The 17,929-nt window shown below is 35.0% G+C and overlaps 1 protein-coding gene across 2 annotated transcripts; it reads left to right on the plus strand.

Annotated features, from left to right (window-relative positions):
* The first annotated feature begins 534 nt into the window (after positions 1 to 534).
* Positions 535 to 17,553, plus strand: LOC129254690 (adenosine deaminase-like). 2 transcript variants are annotated; one of them, XM_064094944.1, is made up of 10 exons: positions 635 to 767; positions 8,319 to 8,380; positions 9,032 to 9,106; positions 10,350 to 10,472; positions 11,323 to 11,582; positions 12,049 to 12,167; positions 13,387 to 13,530; positions 13,812 to 13,909; positions 15,071 to 15,200; positions 15,744 to 16,906. In XM_064094944.1, the coding sequence occupies exons 1-10, from the start codon at positions 729 to 731 to the stop codon at positions 15,834 to 15,836; spliced, it is 1,143 nt and encodes a 380-aa protein (XP_063951014.1). In that variant the 5' UTR covers positions 635 to 728; the 3' UTR covers positions 15,837 to 16,906. The 2 variants fall into 2 exon arrangements, with proteins under 2 accessions (XP_063951020.1, XP_063951014.1); XM_064094950.1 differs by lacking the exon at positions 9,032 to 9,106 and having other exon boundaries at positions 535 to 767; positions 15,744 to 17,553.
* The last annotated feature ends 376 nt before the right edge of the window (positions 17,554 to 17,929 follow it).

Here is a 17,929-nt window from a genome sequence, read left to right on the forward strand (position 1 = left end):
GCGCCCGTGCGCCGTGCTAGCTGCATGCATGTTAGTCCTTTGCCAGGACTGTTCTACTTTTCAGTTGATCAATAACACAATCCTCGACCTCTACGCCCGAAATGAAAACAGCCACACGATTTTGAGGGGCGTGAAAGAGGGGATAGCGCGATCACTGGAGATGGCGCGCAGGGGAGAATAAAGGAAGGGGAGAGAAATAACAAGTACACCGACGTCTAGAATCTAGACTACATGCATGTATGCCCGTTCCATTGGGATGCACACGCAGGCGACCCGTTCCAAGGACCCCCGTTTTCACAAACATTTGTAGTTCCGAAGCCCGTTCCGAGGACCCTCCTTTTTACAATAAGCCCGCTCCAAGGCCCCCGTTTTTTGTCTCGCCCGCGGCACACCCCCACCACATTTTTGGTCGAGTGCCCCTCCCCCCCCCCCCGGGCTCCACCTCCCTGTTATGAACTTGTACTAAGCCTACTAGCTGGCCTTTCACATTGTATAGTCATATGTAGTCATATATAATATAGGAAGTTTAAACAGTACGTGGTAGGGCATCTTATAATTGACCTTTGAGCAGAGCCGCTGCTGTAAGACTAAAAGATCTCAGTCTACATGTGGGAATGCGTTACTAAAACATTGCCATCCATGATTGTGTGCATTACTCAGTGTAGAAGAGCTTGATGAGTGCAAGACTGAATACTGGGATCTGTGATAATTAATATCTTAGTAAGGACATGGCACAATCAACATTCACAGATAGAACATTTCCAAAGGTAGGTTAGCCTATACATTATATCGTGACTTGCGTTGAATATTATCCATCCTGCTTGGAGTCCGTCAGGGTATACTCCGTTCAGGGACCTTCAAGGTTTCGCAACCTTTAGCCCATAGACACGGAATCTTTTCTCACTCAACTTCGCGTTCTCCTTTTATAAGATTGGCTTTCCAAAGAATAAGCGAGCAAATCAATGAAGCGCTTTGCGCCCGCTTTGCGGTATGCGGTTCATCTGGCTAATCATTTTTTTTTTCGGAAGGGGGGGGGGGCAAGATTTGTCCCAACTGAAGAGCAAAAGTAGCTACCATTAGAAATAATAATTGTATTATTATTATTATTATTATCATCATTATTATTTATTGTTATTATTATTATTATCATCATTATCATTATTTTTTTTACTATTATTAGTATTACTAATAATATGCTAACACGTTGCAGCTACTATACTCAAGACACCCGCCACCAATATGAACTTTAAAACTCACAAATCTCTTGCTTAGTGATGAATTCTCATCAAACCTATGCACCAATATTCTGGGTTTTTTTTTCTTTTAATTATTAAAACCCATTTATCTAGTGGTTTGAAATTATTATTCAGTGAATGCTTAAAGTGTTCTCTGTCGAACAGACAGTGGTGTCAAACTATAACAACATTTATGTTGGCAAATAAAAAAGTCACTTGGACAGTTGTAGTGGCAGATAACCGCGTCTGAAGTACAGTACAACTGTTTACTCCTCCTATTCAACGTTGCCATATCTCTATCATACCTCGTTCATGTCGTTATTATAATCACTTGCTGAATAACGTTCTTCTTCATGCATGGACCATGGATGCATGGACAATGTCACCATGCATTCAACATGACTTTCACTCAAGACATGTTGATCTTAATATCAAATATCACGATTTTTTCAACCTTTTTATTTATTCATAATTATTTTTTAAATCAACGTGACTCTTTCAAAACTAGTTCTCAACTAGAGCCGCTTTAAAAGGATTGTTATCTGTTGCTAAATGACACGTTATTAGCAATCATTATCACAATGGTTATTTCCTGGTTTAGAAGGTTTAAAGTGTACTGCAATCATTCTGTGTTAAATCTGGGAGGACATAAATGTATTCTAAGGTGGTAGCGATACTATGATGCTAATTATTGCTATCAAAGGGTCAATTTTTTTCGAAATCAGTAAGCCCAACGTTATCATACACTTATAAATTGGTTAAACGCACATGATGCAGTTATGTGAGTCAGGGAGTTGAGAGGAAACTCAATGGCCCTTATTCTGAAGTCAGGTTTAACTTAGAACAGCTAACTCTGTGCTAAAATTATAGGGAGCCAGAATTTCAAGAATTATGTTTATAATGTATATTTTTTATGTTTACTATTTAATGTCCTTTTGCTTTCACAATGAAGAAAAATACTTCAGTTATAATTCCCAGACAATTATGAACAATTTTGCTGTCACATGAGTTAGTTATTTGAATGACACTGTAAGGGATTTGTGCTCCAATTGACTCTCCATATTTAAACCACAACTTTAAACCCAAGTTCAGAATAAGGGCCCATGTGTGAATAATCTTTGATATCTCCGAACTATCGTACTGGCGGGGTCACCAATGTGGCGCGGTACCACTCACCGCCCCCCCCCCCACACACACCTTTGCATTTACTATTCCCGTTCATGCCCCTGCCCTTATCCTAAATCCACCTCTGCTTATGGGGAGTGAGTGTTCTAAAGGCATGTTCACTACCATTTCCTAAGACAATGACTGAGGGAAAATGTAAACCGAAAACAAAGACTGGTGAAGATCTTAATTGAGTGCCTCAGAGTTTATCCATCAAGATTTCCTGCATCGTTGTTTGTCTAGTCACATCTATCTTTCTATTCACCTTTAACGGTTGATTCTCTGTAAATATAGGAAGGTGCGCTCTTTGGGCGAAGGGTGGATTGAGCAATAGGGAAAATAGACTAAAGTTCACATTTCACTTATTCATGTATTCTTCTTTTTATGACAGAGAGAAACTCAGAGATCAAAGGGGGGGGGACGGTCCCCTTTATTTTGCCTCAAAATATGATACGGGTTTAAGAGCAAAGGTGAAAGCGAGGGCACGCTGAATAATTTGAAAGGATTTTTTTGCGATGCGACTCCCTATTTATGAGAGTATAAAGAGTTAAGGTAACCGTATATTGTTTGGTTGAATATCGACATATCAGAGAGGATAAAGAGGTGGAGCATATTAACCGTTATGACTGTAGGAAAGAACGAGTGTTAGGGTTAGATAAACTTCGAATAAGCAATGAATGTTTGGGCCTATCTTCTATGGTTTCCTATACACTCTTAAAATGTTGGGAAACATACTGTTAAAACAATAATTTGTTAAAATTTTATCAAATTCTGGTGGGTGTTTCATAAGGCTGTTCGTAAGATAAGAACGACTTAAAGAACGACTGGTGATCTTTTCTTTTGGTAAATGGTATACACCATAGGCGATGGTTTAGCTCGTAAGAAATGATCACCAGTCGTTCTTAAAGTCGCTCTTAACTTACGAACAGCTTTTTGAAACGGCCCCTGGGTAGTTTTAAACCAATAATATATACCCAGAGTTGGATAAATAAAAAAATTAACCAATTGTTGTGTGGACAGTATGTTGCCCAAAATTTTAAGAGTGTAGACCTAAAGAATCGATTATTGCAATTAAACCATCAGAGTTCCAAGGAGACGGTTTTACAATTTGTGAGAGACACAATGAGGATTGATGCCTTGCCAAAGGATGCTTTTTGTCGATTTGATCTTGAACCTGGCTCGAAACCACTTACAATGTCAGATGAGCTGTTCCAATCCCATTTTTTCAAATCAATGTGGACATACATTATTTTTATGCCATTTAACATTTCATGACTTTGGCAGGCCTTACCAAGGCATAATTCAATGTAATCTTAAGATATGAATTATCTGAATAATATAATATGTTAATTCCGCATTGTGAATTGTCGAGTTTATTTTTTTGTGCACTTGCGTTTTCGTGTGTTTTCAAGAGAGATTATTCCCACTTCCTGGATATCATATTTTTAAAGGCAAGCAAGAGAAACATGTTATTTCCGAGCCAGATCATTGGGATGTCATGTGACTTGAAAACTTTCATGTTTTACCTTTGATCTGTGTAGCCAGTCGTACATGTTTCCTTGTTCATTTTTATGATGTTGAATTTTTATTTTTTATTATCTATTTATTAATATTTCACCATGGTAACTCATTCAACAATAGTTGATCTTCCATGAGGCCCTGGATAACTATATACAATTAAAAACAATGATGATAATACATATATACAATCATCAAGTCATAAGATATTGTTAAATACATATAAAGTAACAACAGCATTATATCAATTAATACATACAAAATGAATAGATCAGTATAGAAAAACAATTTCTGAAAGGGGATTGTTATGTTGATCGGCCTAGACAAGATTGAGGAAATGTCTTTTTACAGTTTGAAATTATTTAGGTTGTAACATTCTTAATACTATGGGGAGACTATTCCATAGAACGCAGCCATCATAACATAAGCACTTTTATAATAATCTGTGTGAAATTTAACTCAAACTAAATCATGATGAGCACTTTGTCGAGTATTTACATTATAAACTTTAGACATTTTTTTGAAAACATTTTTGAAACAATCTGCTGAAAAGTCATTAAGACATTTATAAAAAAATATATATACACAATATACACCTTAAATATTCTACTCTTTTCTTAAAAGGCATCCATCTGACGAGAAAAAAAAATATTAGAGGGGGTGTATATATTACAGTTCAAAATAAGCCTTGCTGCCCTCTTTTGCAATTTAGTCAACTTATCAATTTGACCTAAATACAAATTCCCCAAATTTCACAACGGTAATCCGTTTGTGTTTGAATAAAACTTCATTGATGATTCATCAACTTTTGATGTGACTCTTATATGATCATGACAAGTCATTCAAATACTTTTCTACATACACTGTAAAAAATAATATTGGGCATTTTTTTTTACCACCACGAGGGTAATTACCGGGGGTAATTATGTGGACAACCAATTTTGGGCAGTATTTTACCTAATGCGGGAAGCATATTGTCCAGTAAGGTTAAAAAAATAAGCAGCAATTACTTTAGAATGGGAAAAATGTTCACCACACTGGATAAATAAAAATACCCAAAGAAATGCCCAATGATGGGCATTTAAAACTATTACACTTTTCAATAGCAATACTTTCATACTTTATAGAAATGAAAATATCTTTTAATACGCTAAGTCTTTTCTTACTGCCAATGATCATATATTTAGTTTTATCAACACTTAAACACAGCTTATTTTACCTATCCACATAGCGATATCATCAAAGTCATTCTGAAGTTTTTCTTGAATTTCATAAATAGATGTAGCACTTACGTAGAGGGTATTATCATCAGCGTACACGAACGTAGCTATGGAAGAATGATCTTACATTGTCGATATTAAAGGAGAATGAAACCCTTGAAACCAGCTGAATCCATATCAAAGAGAAAAATCAAAGAAACATATTGTTGAAAGTTTGAGGAAGATTGAATGAATAATAAGAAAGTTATGAGCATTCGAATATTGAGATCACTAGTGCCATGTAGATCCTCCCAACGGCAATGCGACCAAGATCTGTGATATCACACACGTACAACTCCCTCATTACTTTAGTACTTATTTCACTTATATTCTCACTTTTATAGAGTCTATCACAAGGTGAGGTGTTCTCTTTATGAGATGACAAGTACAGAGGTTTCACAACATTATATCATTGATGAATCGTTTGTCATATGATTAGAATGAGCAAAAAGAGATGTTTTGGGGTATATTTTCAGTGTCCAAATGGGAGAGTTGTACGTGTGTGACATCACAGATCTTGGTCGCATTGCCAATGGGAGGATCTCCATAGCATTAGTGATCTCGACATTCAAATGCTCATAACTCTTTTATTGCTAGTCCTATTTTTCTCAAAGTTTTGTTGATCTTATTCTTTGATTTTTCTGCTTTCACAAAAGCTAACTTGCTCCAAGAGTTTCATTCTCCTTTAATTACCATAGGTTAAGAGTATATAATTTACGTGAATTTCGCACCCCCCCCCCCCAGCCGCCATTCCTCCACACAATCTATTATTTCAAAATATATTATATATATATATATATATTGTAAAGAAATGGATGAAGAGAACAATGGTAGGCGTAGCTTAAATCAAGGTTCCCCAGAGCTATCTACCCTTTGGAAAAATTGGTGATGCCGAAAAAATGTCTCTGCCGGGAATCGAACCCGGGCCCCCAGCTTTGAACGCCGGTGCCTTAACCACTAGACCACAGAGACGGGTTAGTGGCTAGGGCGACCCCGATCCGATTGACCGTCAGATAGACAGATTTTCGACACTATACCAATTATAATTTCCTTTGTCGGGTGAAGGTGGGTTTCGAACAATGACAAGCCGCCATGCTTCAGCTGGATCAAAGCTATTGCTTTGATACAGTACACGTAAGGGAGAACGTATACAAATGTGTAAAGTTATACATGTACAACAGCTTTGGCAACTCTTTTATTTAAATATATATATATATATATATATATATATATCAACAAACAACGATCAAGCCAGTCGGTTGCTAACATTATTCATTCATTGGTCCAATATTGTTGCCGTCTGAATTCACAATTTTTCATATTTTGATTGAGCGTAACAAGTGAAATAAAAATGCACTTTTGACTGACTATCGACATACATCTAATTCATTTCTTGAAGAAATGCACCAATTACCTGTTAGAATTACAAATGCGTATAACGTTTGTCACTAAATTTGCTGATTTCGTTTGCTTACCGAAATCATTATACGAGCTATAACAAAATTTAATACCTCCTTGATTCATATAACAAAATGCTATCACTATCCAACCGAGAAGCCAGGATTTGATTTTTGAGGGGACGGTAAGTGTACGCGAAGCGTGCCAACACTTACAGCTCCCTAGGGGGGGGGGGGGGTGCAGGGAGGGTTTTTGGATATCTCATCAAATTTAAATCAAAAGAAGACGTCTCTTGCGTCTCTATTACCCTTATCAACTGGAATTGAACTGACTTAATGTGATTAAAAAATCTTGTTTTCGAAAGAAATAATGAGCGCTCCAAAATGGGAAAAGATTGAGGAATTTGAAATAATTTTTCTTACCGCGCAAAGCGCGGACACTAAAACGTTGATAAAAATTGAGAACAGAAGTGGTATACAATGTTTACCTTGGTCACATCAGATTTGTTTGCAAAAACTTTAGCCACATCAAATTCTTTACCTCGCAAAACAGAGTAGAAGACGGGTAGGCCTATATGCAGGGAGAAAATATTCCTTTCCGCGAATGACGTTGAAGCTCTGAATTTTCGAATTTTTTCTGAAACCTTAACCTACTCTAATTTTGATATTTCTTAGATCATAATAACTCTGCTACGAAAAAAGTTCAAGAGTTCAATTTGTGAAAGGAATGATGCTAGAAGAGGAACTTTTCCATTCCTATGCACGCGAACAGTAACCTCTGTGTTTTATTTTGTAAGAAAAAAATTGTGTAATTTCGCTCAATATTAAGCGCTTCCCTTTGTATGATTTAGATAATTTCAGTGACATTCAAAATTTCAAATTAATGGTGCATAACGAAACGGGAGGTGGATATGCAGCAATATAGAATAAACTAAAGTTTCATCGTAAATACTTTTTCATATAGCACGGGAATGCCTCCCCCTTTGAGCAGATACTTTGCAAAAAATTACTTGCTGAAAAGAGGAAGATATAGCGTTGGGGACTCGGAGAGTGACGGTGTTTACCCGCTCCGAAAAGAAGAGCCGAAATTTTGTGTCAATGCGATTTAAAAAAATATTTTCATATTCTTTTCACTTTATAATATCTGGCAAGAATATACGATTCCTATGACCGGGAGGGGAAAAACGTGTGGGAAAGGCATTTTAGATATTTTTTCCCGCGCGGAGTGCGGAAGCAAAATTTTGTATGAAGAGAGAAAAGAACGCCTCGTTAAGGTTTTTATTCTTTTGACAAAAAGAAAAAGAAAAAAACAATAAAGCTATACCCATCTCCTCCTTTCACTCTTCGCTTTGTTCTTTTTCTCCTTTTCCCTTTCTTTTTTTCTTTTGGGGGGCAGTTTTTTTTTGGGGGAGGCGACTTCCCCCCACCGCCCCCTGGCTACGCGCCTGTCTCTATCATGCACAACCCATATCTGAAGAACAGGTTGCGGAATATTATTGACGGTAAAGTTCGAATTTTATTCGTGATTTCTTCAAATCAAATGGAACTCGCATTTGGCCGAAGTTAACTTTGCAAAAGAATATTTAAAATGTGGAATTTATGGTCTCAAGATGTCTTGAATAGAAAACATTATTCTCTTTAATCAGCTCGTTTCAATTCAATTTCGTAGTAATATGCTTATCATATAGAATGAAAAATGAATTAGATTTTCGTTGACCAAATCAATATGTTTTTTTCAACTTCAGGTAGAACTTCATCTTCATCTTGATGGTGGAATTCGGCCAGCCACAATCTGGGAGATTTCAAAGTAAGTATTTATTCATGACACAGAATCATTTAATTATTTCCTTTTAAACCTCAGGTAAAACTTCATCTTCACATTGAAGGAGCCATTTGATCTTCAACAATATGGGAGATTTCACAGTAAGTATTCCCGCAAATAAGTTATCAAACTGTCTTAAAATGCCGTTTGCTTACTTCTCTTTTATAGCGTGCACACATTTTGCGTGCATCATAATTAAATGTTTTATATCATAGAATGCATTAGCAAAAAATAATAACTCTAGATTTATAAAGTTATACCTTACTTATCTTCAAATTTAAAAACTACATATACATATTTCATTCTGCTCACTGGCAGTCACGAATCTAGGTGTAAAAAATAGTTGGCTATACGCCCCCTCTTTTATGTTTTGGTTTGTTTGTTTTGCTTATAAAAAAAACTGTACGGCGAATGGACCCGTGAGTCATTTGCGAATCACATAATTTTCTAAGTGCCCCTGTAATCATGTTAGGTATGCCCCCCCCCCCTATTGCTAATGTTAATAATGATAATAGTTACCCAGGGATGCCACTTTAGTTCCGAAAACTTCTCACAGTGGGTCCTGCTATTACGTTCTTTATCAAATAATTTCATCCGTGTTAATGGCTATACCTATTCCATTCTCTCTACCAATAGCTTTTGTTCTCTTTCAACGGCAGTCTGTCTATCCTGTGGAATCAAACTTGGAAGCAAAGAATTGAACTCAGTGACGTAACGAATCAAAACTTTTGAGGGGGCCAGATGAGGCGGATGGAGCAAAAGTTTAATAAAGAAGCGAGCGAGCAACAAATTGCCGTTTTAATACAAAAAATACAAAAATACATTTTTTGATAGCTTTTGTCATAATATTCAGAAAATGATATCATATTTCACACTTTCCTTTTCTTTTCTTTTCCCTTTTTTTTTTGGGGGGCGTAAAATTTTTTGTGGTCATAGTCCCGCAATCTTCAGGGTTCAAATTTTTTCCATAAGTAATACCATGGGAAAATCTTTCAAATATTTTATTATTTAACAAATTTCATTAAAAATGTATTTGTCATGAATTTTCATTATATCATAATCAGATATAATGATTATCATAATAAAATTTGAAGGATATGTATGTTTTTTAATAGAAATTGAATTGCAGTGATTTTGTCGCCTAGGTTAAATTATGTGTGCGAAGAAGTCTCGTGTTTGCGATGTTGAATTATTTCGTTTTACCAATCATTGCTTATGCTTTTTTCTTTTTTTTTGTCTTGTGTTTCTCATTGTATGCTTATATACTTTTAACTGTAATTCTTTGATATTCATCAAATTATATGTGTGCATTAATATTCAAAGTGCTATCTATCTTCATATCTTAGTGAAAAGAGCATTCATCGACTTCTCGTTTTTTATAGTCCGTAACATGTACATAGTTGATTTCTTATTCCCTCTGCCTCTCGTCAACTAATCTTGTTGCAATAGATTTATATTCAAATTGGATGTTGTATAATTACGTTTGTACTTTCTGAAACTTAATAATATATATACGAAAATATCATATAATTTAAATGATTTAGATGATGAGAAGACGATGCCCCATTTTCTCTAATACTTACCGTTAAAGAGCGGAAGACTTTGCACTTAAAAGAGAAGATTTTACTGACAAAATAAAAGAATCATTCTGTAAATTGGTATGACAGTAAATGTTCCGCAAGACAACAGAACGGGTCTATTAAAAAAAGCGTTATGACTAAAATTACACGATTCTGATTGGTTAAAAATTAAGAAGCAGTTGAGTGCAACTCTGTTTCCCGGCTTTGTTTGTCAACGTGCCCCTGATCAGCTCATTTTCCTACCTGCATACTCACATAATCAGGTCATTTCATCATGTCGTTTATTCCCAAACTCTATACAAAGTCCTCTGACCACCGTTATTTATTAGAAATCAAAGTTTGCCATCGTTTTTTGTTTGTTTCCATGGTAACAGGAAGCGTGGTATCAGTGTCGGCTGCTCATCGTTGGAAGAGCTTGAAAAGGACCTTGTGGAATGGAAAACGGGAGATCTTAGCACATTCCTATCAGAGTTTAATAGATTTATGCCAGTTTTCATGTAAGTCTCTGTATTGTGAGTATATACATGATATAAGGATGATTGTTAAAAAAAATACGAAAGAAAAGCATTTAGAAATAATAATAATAGCAATTATAAGACAACTACAGTGATAAAGTTAATGATAATGATAATGAATGATTCTACAGTATAATGAATAAAAAGAAATGACCAAATATTAAGTCAAAATCAAAGAATGTCTAATGACAACATTAAGTTCTGAGACCAGTTAAATGGCCATGGATCCTATACATTGCCACATGCATTAACAATTTTTTTTCAAAATGTTTCTATCAAGGATTTCAAACTCAAGATAAATACAAACAAAATTGACAAATCCTCGTTTCATATCAATAACAAAATACAAAAATATTTACAAAAAAAAACTGAAGCAAAAAATGATTGAATGAAATACCTTTAAAAAATATATATATGTATTTAAAATGAACTGAGCCCCGACCCTCTGTTGTAACCTAATAATATATATAATTAATATTGAAAGATTTGCAGAAAAAATTAACAAATTATTGTTCCACCCCCAATATATTTTACATTAAGCTGGTACATAGAATTAAAAATAAACGTACATTGACATATACATTTTCCGGTGATCAGGAGCGCACAGACACAATCTTAATGATGGGCATTGTTGTCTCATGAAGATGTAGACATACTACTGAAAAGAAAAAAAGAGGTGATAGAACTTTTTAAAATCACATTAAGAACTTAATTCATTAAAAATACTGATTTTGAGCGACTTTCAATATTACTTTGATGAATAGGTGTAATTATTGTTGTATTTCGTGTAATGGAATTATCGTTATTGTCTGTCTTGATACTGTATTCTCAGAGGGGACCTGCAATCAATAAAGCGCATCAGTTATGAACTCTGTGAGGACATGTCTAAGGAAGGGGCGGTCTACTTCGAGGCTCGTTACAGTCCTCATCTCTTCTCAAACTTACCAAGGGTAAAGAACTTTTTCAATGTACCTGAAGGTGACGTAACACCACGTGATGTCGTCCGAGTAGTCAACGAAGGTATCCGAGAAGGATCAAAAGACTTCGGCCTTCAGGCCCGGACAGTATTATGCATGATTCGTGACAAACCAGGTAAGGATCCAGGTGGGTTTTTCATAAAGCTGTTCGTAAGTTAAGAGCGACCTTAAGAACGACTGGTGATCCTTTCTTGTGGTAAATGGTATATTGGCGACGGTTTAGCGCGTCAGAAAGGATCATCAGTCGTTCTTAAAGTCGCTCTTAACTTACGAACAGCTTTATGAAACGGCCCCCAGTGGTTCCAAAATTGTGATAAATATAAAGGTCTCAAGTATTTACTTTAAAAAAAACCTTTTGCAAAATTTTGGAGCATAAAAATTTAGGAGGGATTAATTTGAAACACTCTTTGTAAAACTTTCAATGCCATGAAAAATCAGTAGAATTAATTTTCACGACTTCCCTTTTATTTAATTGGATTTTACGGATCTTGCACAGATAAGATATAGTTTTTTTAATTGGTACTTAATTATTGGTGTTCTCTCTTGCTATATAATTCATATTACTCTGTTTGTCTCCCTAGAATGGTCTGCTGAAGTTCTTGAATTGTGCAAAGAGTTCCATAACGATACAGTCGTTGGTATTGACCTAGCCAACAATGAAATGCTTGAACTTTACACACAACATATAGAAGGTTTCAAGGTAAATCCAACTGCCCCCCAGTCAATTCCTTCCTTTTTCCCATTCTCCCTATATATCAGAAAAGGACTTTAATGGGTATGGTTAAAGTAGGACTAAATCTTTTGATCACGGATTGACATTTGTTTGGTTGTTTGCCTGGTACCACATCTTGTTTTAAAGGTTACAAATCCAATATATAGTGATATATTAGATCTGTATATAATTAAAGTATTAAAATGAAAATCAAATCTGTAAATTTAAGGTAATACATTCATCCGTCTTCCACAATTAAAACTCAAAACTTATCTCACCAGGGCCTGCAGTTTTACAAGCTTGCTTTTATGGAGGTCCCACTCCCATCATATTTCTTTGACTTGAATTAAGCGTTTCCTTTATCACTCGAATGATAATTGTATCATTATATTGTGCTATTTGTATACCTCTCAGTTGTCTATAATTTAATGCTTATGCATTAGTGTTGCTGCTTTTTATTTAAATCAAATGTCAATGAGAAATATGAAAATAAATGAAATGAAATCAAACTTACGATCATGACCAGTGACTGATCCCTCCTTCTTTTTACTTTTCTCTTGTTTTTCCTTCTAGATCAGACCATTTAATGAACTTTTACAGTCGTTACATTGTCATTACCTCTGTTTGATAATATTGTGCTTTGTATATATTTTTGTGTGTGTCAGGACCATGATGTAAAGCAGCCTCGGCTGATCATGTTTTATCTTTATCCTGAATAAATATGTTAGAATGAAAAATGAAATAAAATAGAAATAAATGTCCCGTTTGTAGGTCAAGCTTATAAAAATTCACCTCACGCTTTGGGTTCTCAATAATTATTTATTTTTGTATATATCTTGTCTAATAAAATCATCATGAAACTCTTTAGTTTTTTTCAGATCGGAATATCGATTTTTTTTTTGGGGGGGGGGTCTGCTTGCGCTTTGAACACGCATGTTGTTAAATTAAATATTCATCCTGGTGAGAATCACGAAAACTGCTCAAATGTTCTAAAGTCGAAATCGCCAAATATTTCAATTCAGGTTTCGCACTCGTAATCACCAAACTATTATTTAACTATAGTGCATCTCTAACCTTGTGTTTGTCTAACTCGTGATTTTTGCGTGTCGCGTTTACTCTTCCGAGGGCTGATCGGTGCCAGAAATGACTGAAAAATGACAAGGATACTAAAATTATCATTTCATGAACTCAATTATTCTCTTATTAGGGAGCCAAGACGGCTGGTATACATCGTACATGCCATGCCGGTGAGATGGGACCAGCTAGTAGTGTACAAACTGCCATTGAAATTCTTGAAGCTGAAAGGATTGGTCACGGTTATCACATCTTTGATGATGAGAGCGTCGTGAAGGTAAATATGTGTCTTTATCATTTATAATCATGATGATAGTGAACCCTATAGACTTTTCATTCACGACGCGAAATCTTGAATGCACACGCACGTCTAGGTAGTCCATCCTGCGTCGTCAATCATTTCACAACCGTTCTGTCATTTTACCTTTTAGCCAAATTGGCGTTGCGACAACTTGTCAAGTTGTGTTGCATTGGGCTCAACACAAAATCTTGTTGTTATGTTCTTATATGTATGAATGAAATTTTGTCATTATTAATTTTTGGTTATTTCACTGTTAGCTCGCTAAGGAAAAGTCTATTCATTTTGAGGTATGTCCAACTTCAAGTACTCGAACGGGAGCGCTCGAAGATGATTTTGACAACCATTGCGCTAAAAGGTACAGATAACATTTTACGTTTAAAGGGATGGTCCAGGCTGAAATATTTATATTTCAATAAATATAAAATTCACAGAGCAAAATTCTGAAAATTTGATCAAAATCGGATAACAAATAACGAAGTTATTGAATTTTAAAGATTTGCATTATTCCGGTGAAACAGTTCTAGGCAATGTCTTCATGAATATTCATCAGGTGGGCTGATGATGTCATATCCCCACTTGTTCTTTTGTATTTTATTATATGAAATTAGGTTTATTAAAAAAAAATCTTCCAAGAACTAAAACAATTGGATTGACAACTGATAAAGTGCATTGGTTATTTATTGCCGTAACTTATTTCATCATAATGGAGACACATCATTTACACATGTATATGAAAAAAATAAATCAAATATGATTTCATGTATATATAACGTAAGTGGGGATATGACATCATCCGCCCACCTACTGAATATTCATGATGATGTAAATATAAATATTTTCACAAAATATTGATAAACTTTAAAATTCAATAATTGTCCGATTTTGATGACATTTTCAGCATTTTGCCCAGTGAATTTAACTCCTTATTTAGATATACATGTAGATATTTTCGGCCCGGATCATCCCTTTAAGCCTTTTGGCAAAGCCAGAATACACACGTATTCACTCGATTAATTGTGTTGTGCAGTGGAAGAATATCATCATGGGAAATAGTTTAGAAGGGTGAGAAAAATAGAATTATTAAATAGTTTTGTATATATGGGGGTGGTGGTGGTGGTCGTCGTCGTCGTCGTGATGACGATCATGAAGATGATGAAGGTGGTGATAATGATGATGAAGGTGGTGATGATGATTGATGGTGATGATGATGATTGATGGTGATGATGATGATGATGATGATGAATGATGATGTTCATCATCATGTAGTGATAATGATTATGATGATGATGCAGGGCTGTTAATGGTGGTACTGCATGTGGTGGTGGTGTTATGGCTGACTCGTGTTGATGATATTAATGATGAAGTTGATGTGACCATAATGACAATGATGATGACAATTATAAAGGTCATGGTAGCAGTGGTGGGAGACAAAAGGATGAATAGCGACAGAAGATGGTGGCGGTGAAATAAAGTTTAATATATTTCTTTCTCTATTTTTCCCCATTCGCAATGTTAGGTTCCTCAACGAAGGTATGAATATATCAATAAATACAGATGATCCAACGTTGTTTGGTGCGACACTCACAAGAGAGTTTAGTATTGCTCGTAATCATTTCGGCATGGATGACAGAGCCTTAGCATTGATGGTGAGAACAATAAAAACATGTCATATGCGGGAAGTAACGTGGGTTGGATGTGGTTACTTTGGTTAAATCGTACTTCTGTATGTTCTGCAATATATATTTCCTCTCGTTTGACAAGAAGGGTAGGATGTCCCTTCATTAGGTCTTGTGCCATCCAGGAGGCCTATTGATTTTTTTTCTTTTTAGACCTTCTTAACTTTGTTTTTCATTGCCTATAAACCTATATCATATAAACTGAGAAACTGAGGAAACACCATCTTCCAATCCCAGATATTCTGTTTTATCTCCAGAAACAAATACTTTTTTAAATTCTAATCAACAAAGATCATACGTGGGGTCGTGAATATATTCATCCAGCACATCCTTTTCATGATGATTTTCCCCCAAATGTGCTTTAATCGAACACAACACATATTTTTTATCGTTTGTTTACAATGTGTGCAATTTATTGTTAAAAGAAAGAAATTAACCGATGAACAATAAAGGTATCTTCCATCGATGAGTTATGAGATGATAATATCTATGTAACTGTGTATTTCTTTGCAGACTCTAAATGCAGCACGAGCCAGTTTTTTACCCGACGATCAAAAAGCAGAAATGATCCAGAGTCTCAAAGTCAAGTTCAAGGAGATTTTATAAGTACTGTTCTATCAATGCTTAGGATTATCAATATTCTTCCGGGATGGAAACCATGGTAACATGATCATAAATTACTCAATTATATTTTGATGTAAATAACAATTTTTTGTGGATTTTTCTCCTACCAAAAAATATTCCTATTCTATTGCCTTCAAGACAGTGATGCCACTAAAACGCCTTTTTTTTTACTCGAATCGACTGTAGCTGTATGGTTTCATATTGGTCGGGGTGCTGGCTTCCAAAATTAATGCACAATATGTCAAGGGCTTTATTGTTCTGTTATGATTTTGTATAAAAAAAACAGCACCCGACCGAAATATGTTTATAATTAAGAACACTCTGAAAATATTTGGTAAAAAAAGATCCATGAGGGTAATTATGTTTCCAACTAACATTGGGTATTTCTCTTGGGCATTTTCATTTATCCAGTGTGAAGAAAATTTTGCCCATTCTAAAATAATTGCTGCTTATTTTTTTAACTTTACCATGCTTACTGGACAATATGCTTCCCGCATTGTGGAAAATATTGCCCCAAAATGGTTGGACACATAATTACCCTCGTGCTGGTTAAAATTTTACCCAATATTTTTTATATTGAACTCGAAATGTAGATTTTATGGCCATAATAATGTTATATATAATATGATACAATATAAGATATTTAATGATGAGCCTTGATTGATTGATTGATTGATTTTATTTGGCAAGTCACCATAACATATATACAGTAGCATTAAAACAACAGGCTTGCACAGGATGACCCACGAAAGCTCGAAAGCTTATTTCCAGTGGGGTCCTCAATATACAGAATTAAGATAATAAAATGTTAAAATTATACTATTTACATATTAAAAATGAAGAAAAAAATCAGAATTTACTATTACCAATAAATAAGATATATAGACAATAAATAAGATATATACAAGAATATAACGAAGAAGAAGAAGAAAAGAAGGAGAAGGAAGAGGAGGAACAGAAGAAGAGAGGGGACGAGGAGTAGAAGGAGACGGAAGAAACTGATAACGAAGGGAAATAAATAAGGAGAAGAACAACAGCATAAACGTGACGACAATAACAACAAGAAGAGGAGAATAGGAAGAAATACAAGAAATAGAAAGAATAGAAGAAAGGACATATCGAAGCTTCAATCAAACTATGTAAAATACATAATAATACCTAGTAGAGAAGAGAAAAGAACTAGGTCAGTATTCAGGCTAAATCAACCGTACAACATATCATTTGCATCTTCTTTTTGACTCTCAAGTGAAAGATATTCTTTCAATTTCCTCTTAAAATGCAAAAAGTTTCCTATTTCCTTTATATCATTGGGAAGGGAATTCCAATGTTTTATAGCATTGTAATAAAATGAGTTACCAATACTACCTACCCTTTCTGGTAAGCAAAAATTGAAATGGCTGTTTCTTGTATTATAGTTATGTATTTCGGTAACTAGATTAAAGTTTGATCCAATGTAATGATTCGATCTATTGTGATAGATTTTATGCACGTGGTGCAAAATAAGCTGTTTTGATCTTTTGTTGACTTCAAGAAAACCTGCTCCAGAGAGTTCGGTGTAGCCAACATGGGTTCTGGGACCAGAACAGCTAATGAATCTAACCATTTTATTCTGTATAATTTTCAACTTCTTTTTATCGAGTTCGCTTATGCCACTAAACCAAGCAGGGTTGGCATAGTCAAATAAACTCTGAATAAGAGCAAAACAGAGAATACGCCTTGCTTTTTGATCCATACAACTTTGATACCTGTACAAAAATTTCAAACGGGCATTCGCCCTTTTTACGATTGATTCTACTAAAGATGAAAATGAAAGGGAGCTAGTCAACTCAATGCCTAAATACTTTACAGATTCTTTCCTATGAATTATCTTATTATTGTATGATACTTCAAATTCAAATGAAGTTTTATGATTACTTTTAGAACAAAACAGAATGCTTTCGGTTTTGCCTAAGTGTAACGATAATCTATTATCAGTCATCCAATCGACACATGTAGACAGCTGTTCGCTAAGTTTTTCCTCAACAAATTTTGGGTTGGCATTTGAACAAAGTAGTACGCTATCATCTGCATACAAT

Source organism: Lytechinus pictus, chromosome 1 (assembly GCF_037042905.1).
Source record: "Lytechinus pictus isolate F3 Inbred chromosome 1, Lp3.0, whole genome shotgun sequence".
NCBI lineage: Eukaryota > Metazoa > Echinodermata > Echinoidea > Temnopleuroida > Toxopneustidae > Lytechinus > Lytechinus pictus.

Excerpts from the sequence above, each read along its gene's own strand:
- LOC129254690 (XM_064094944.1), top strand. The coding sequence starts at position 729 with ATGGCACAATCAACATTCACAGATAGAACATTTCCAAAG. Across the intron at positions 13,531-13,811 it reads ATGATGAGAGCGTCGTGAAG|CTCGCTAAGGAAAAGTCTAT; the intron begins GTAAATATGTGT and ends TTTCACTGTTAG. Across the intron at positions 15,201-15,743 it reads ACAGAGCCTTAGCATTGATG|ACTCTAAATGCAGCACGAGC; the intron begins GTGAGAACAATA and ends ATTTCTTTGCAG.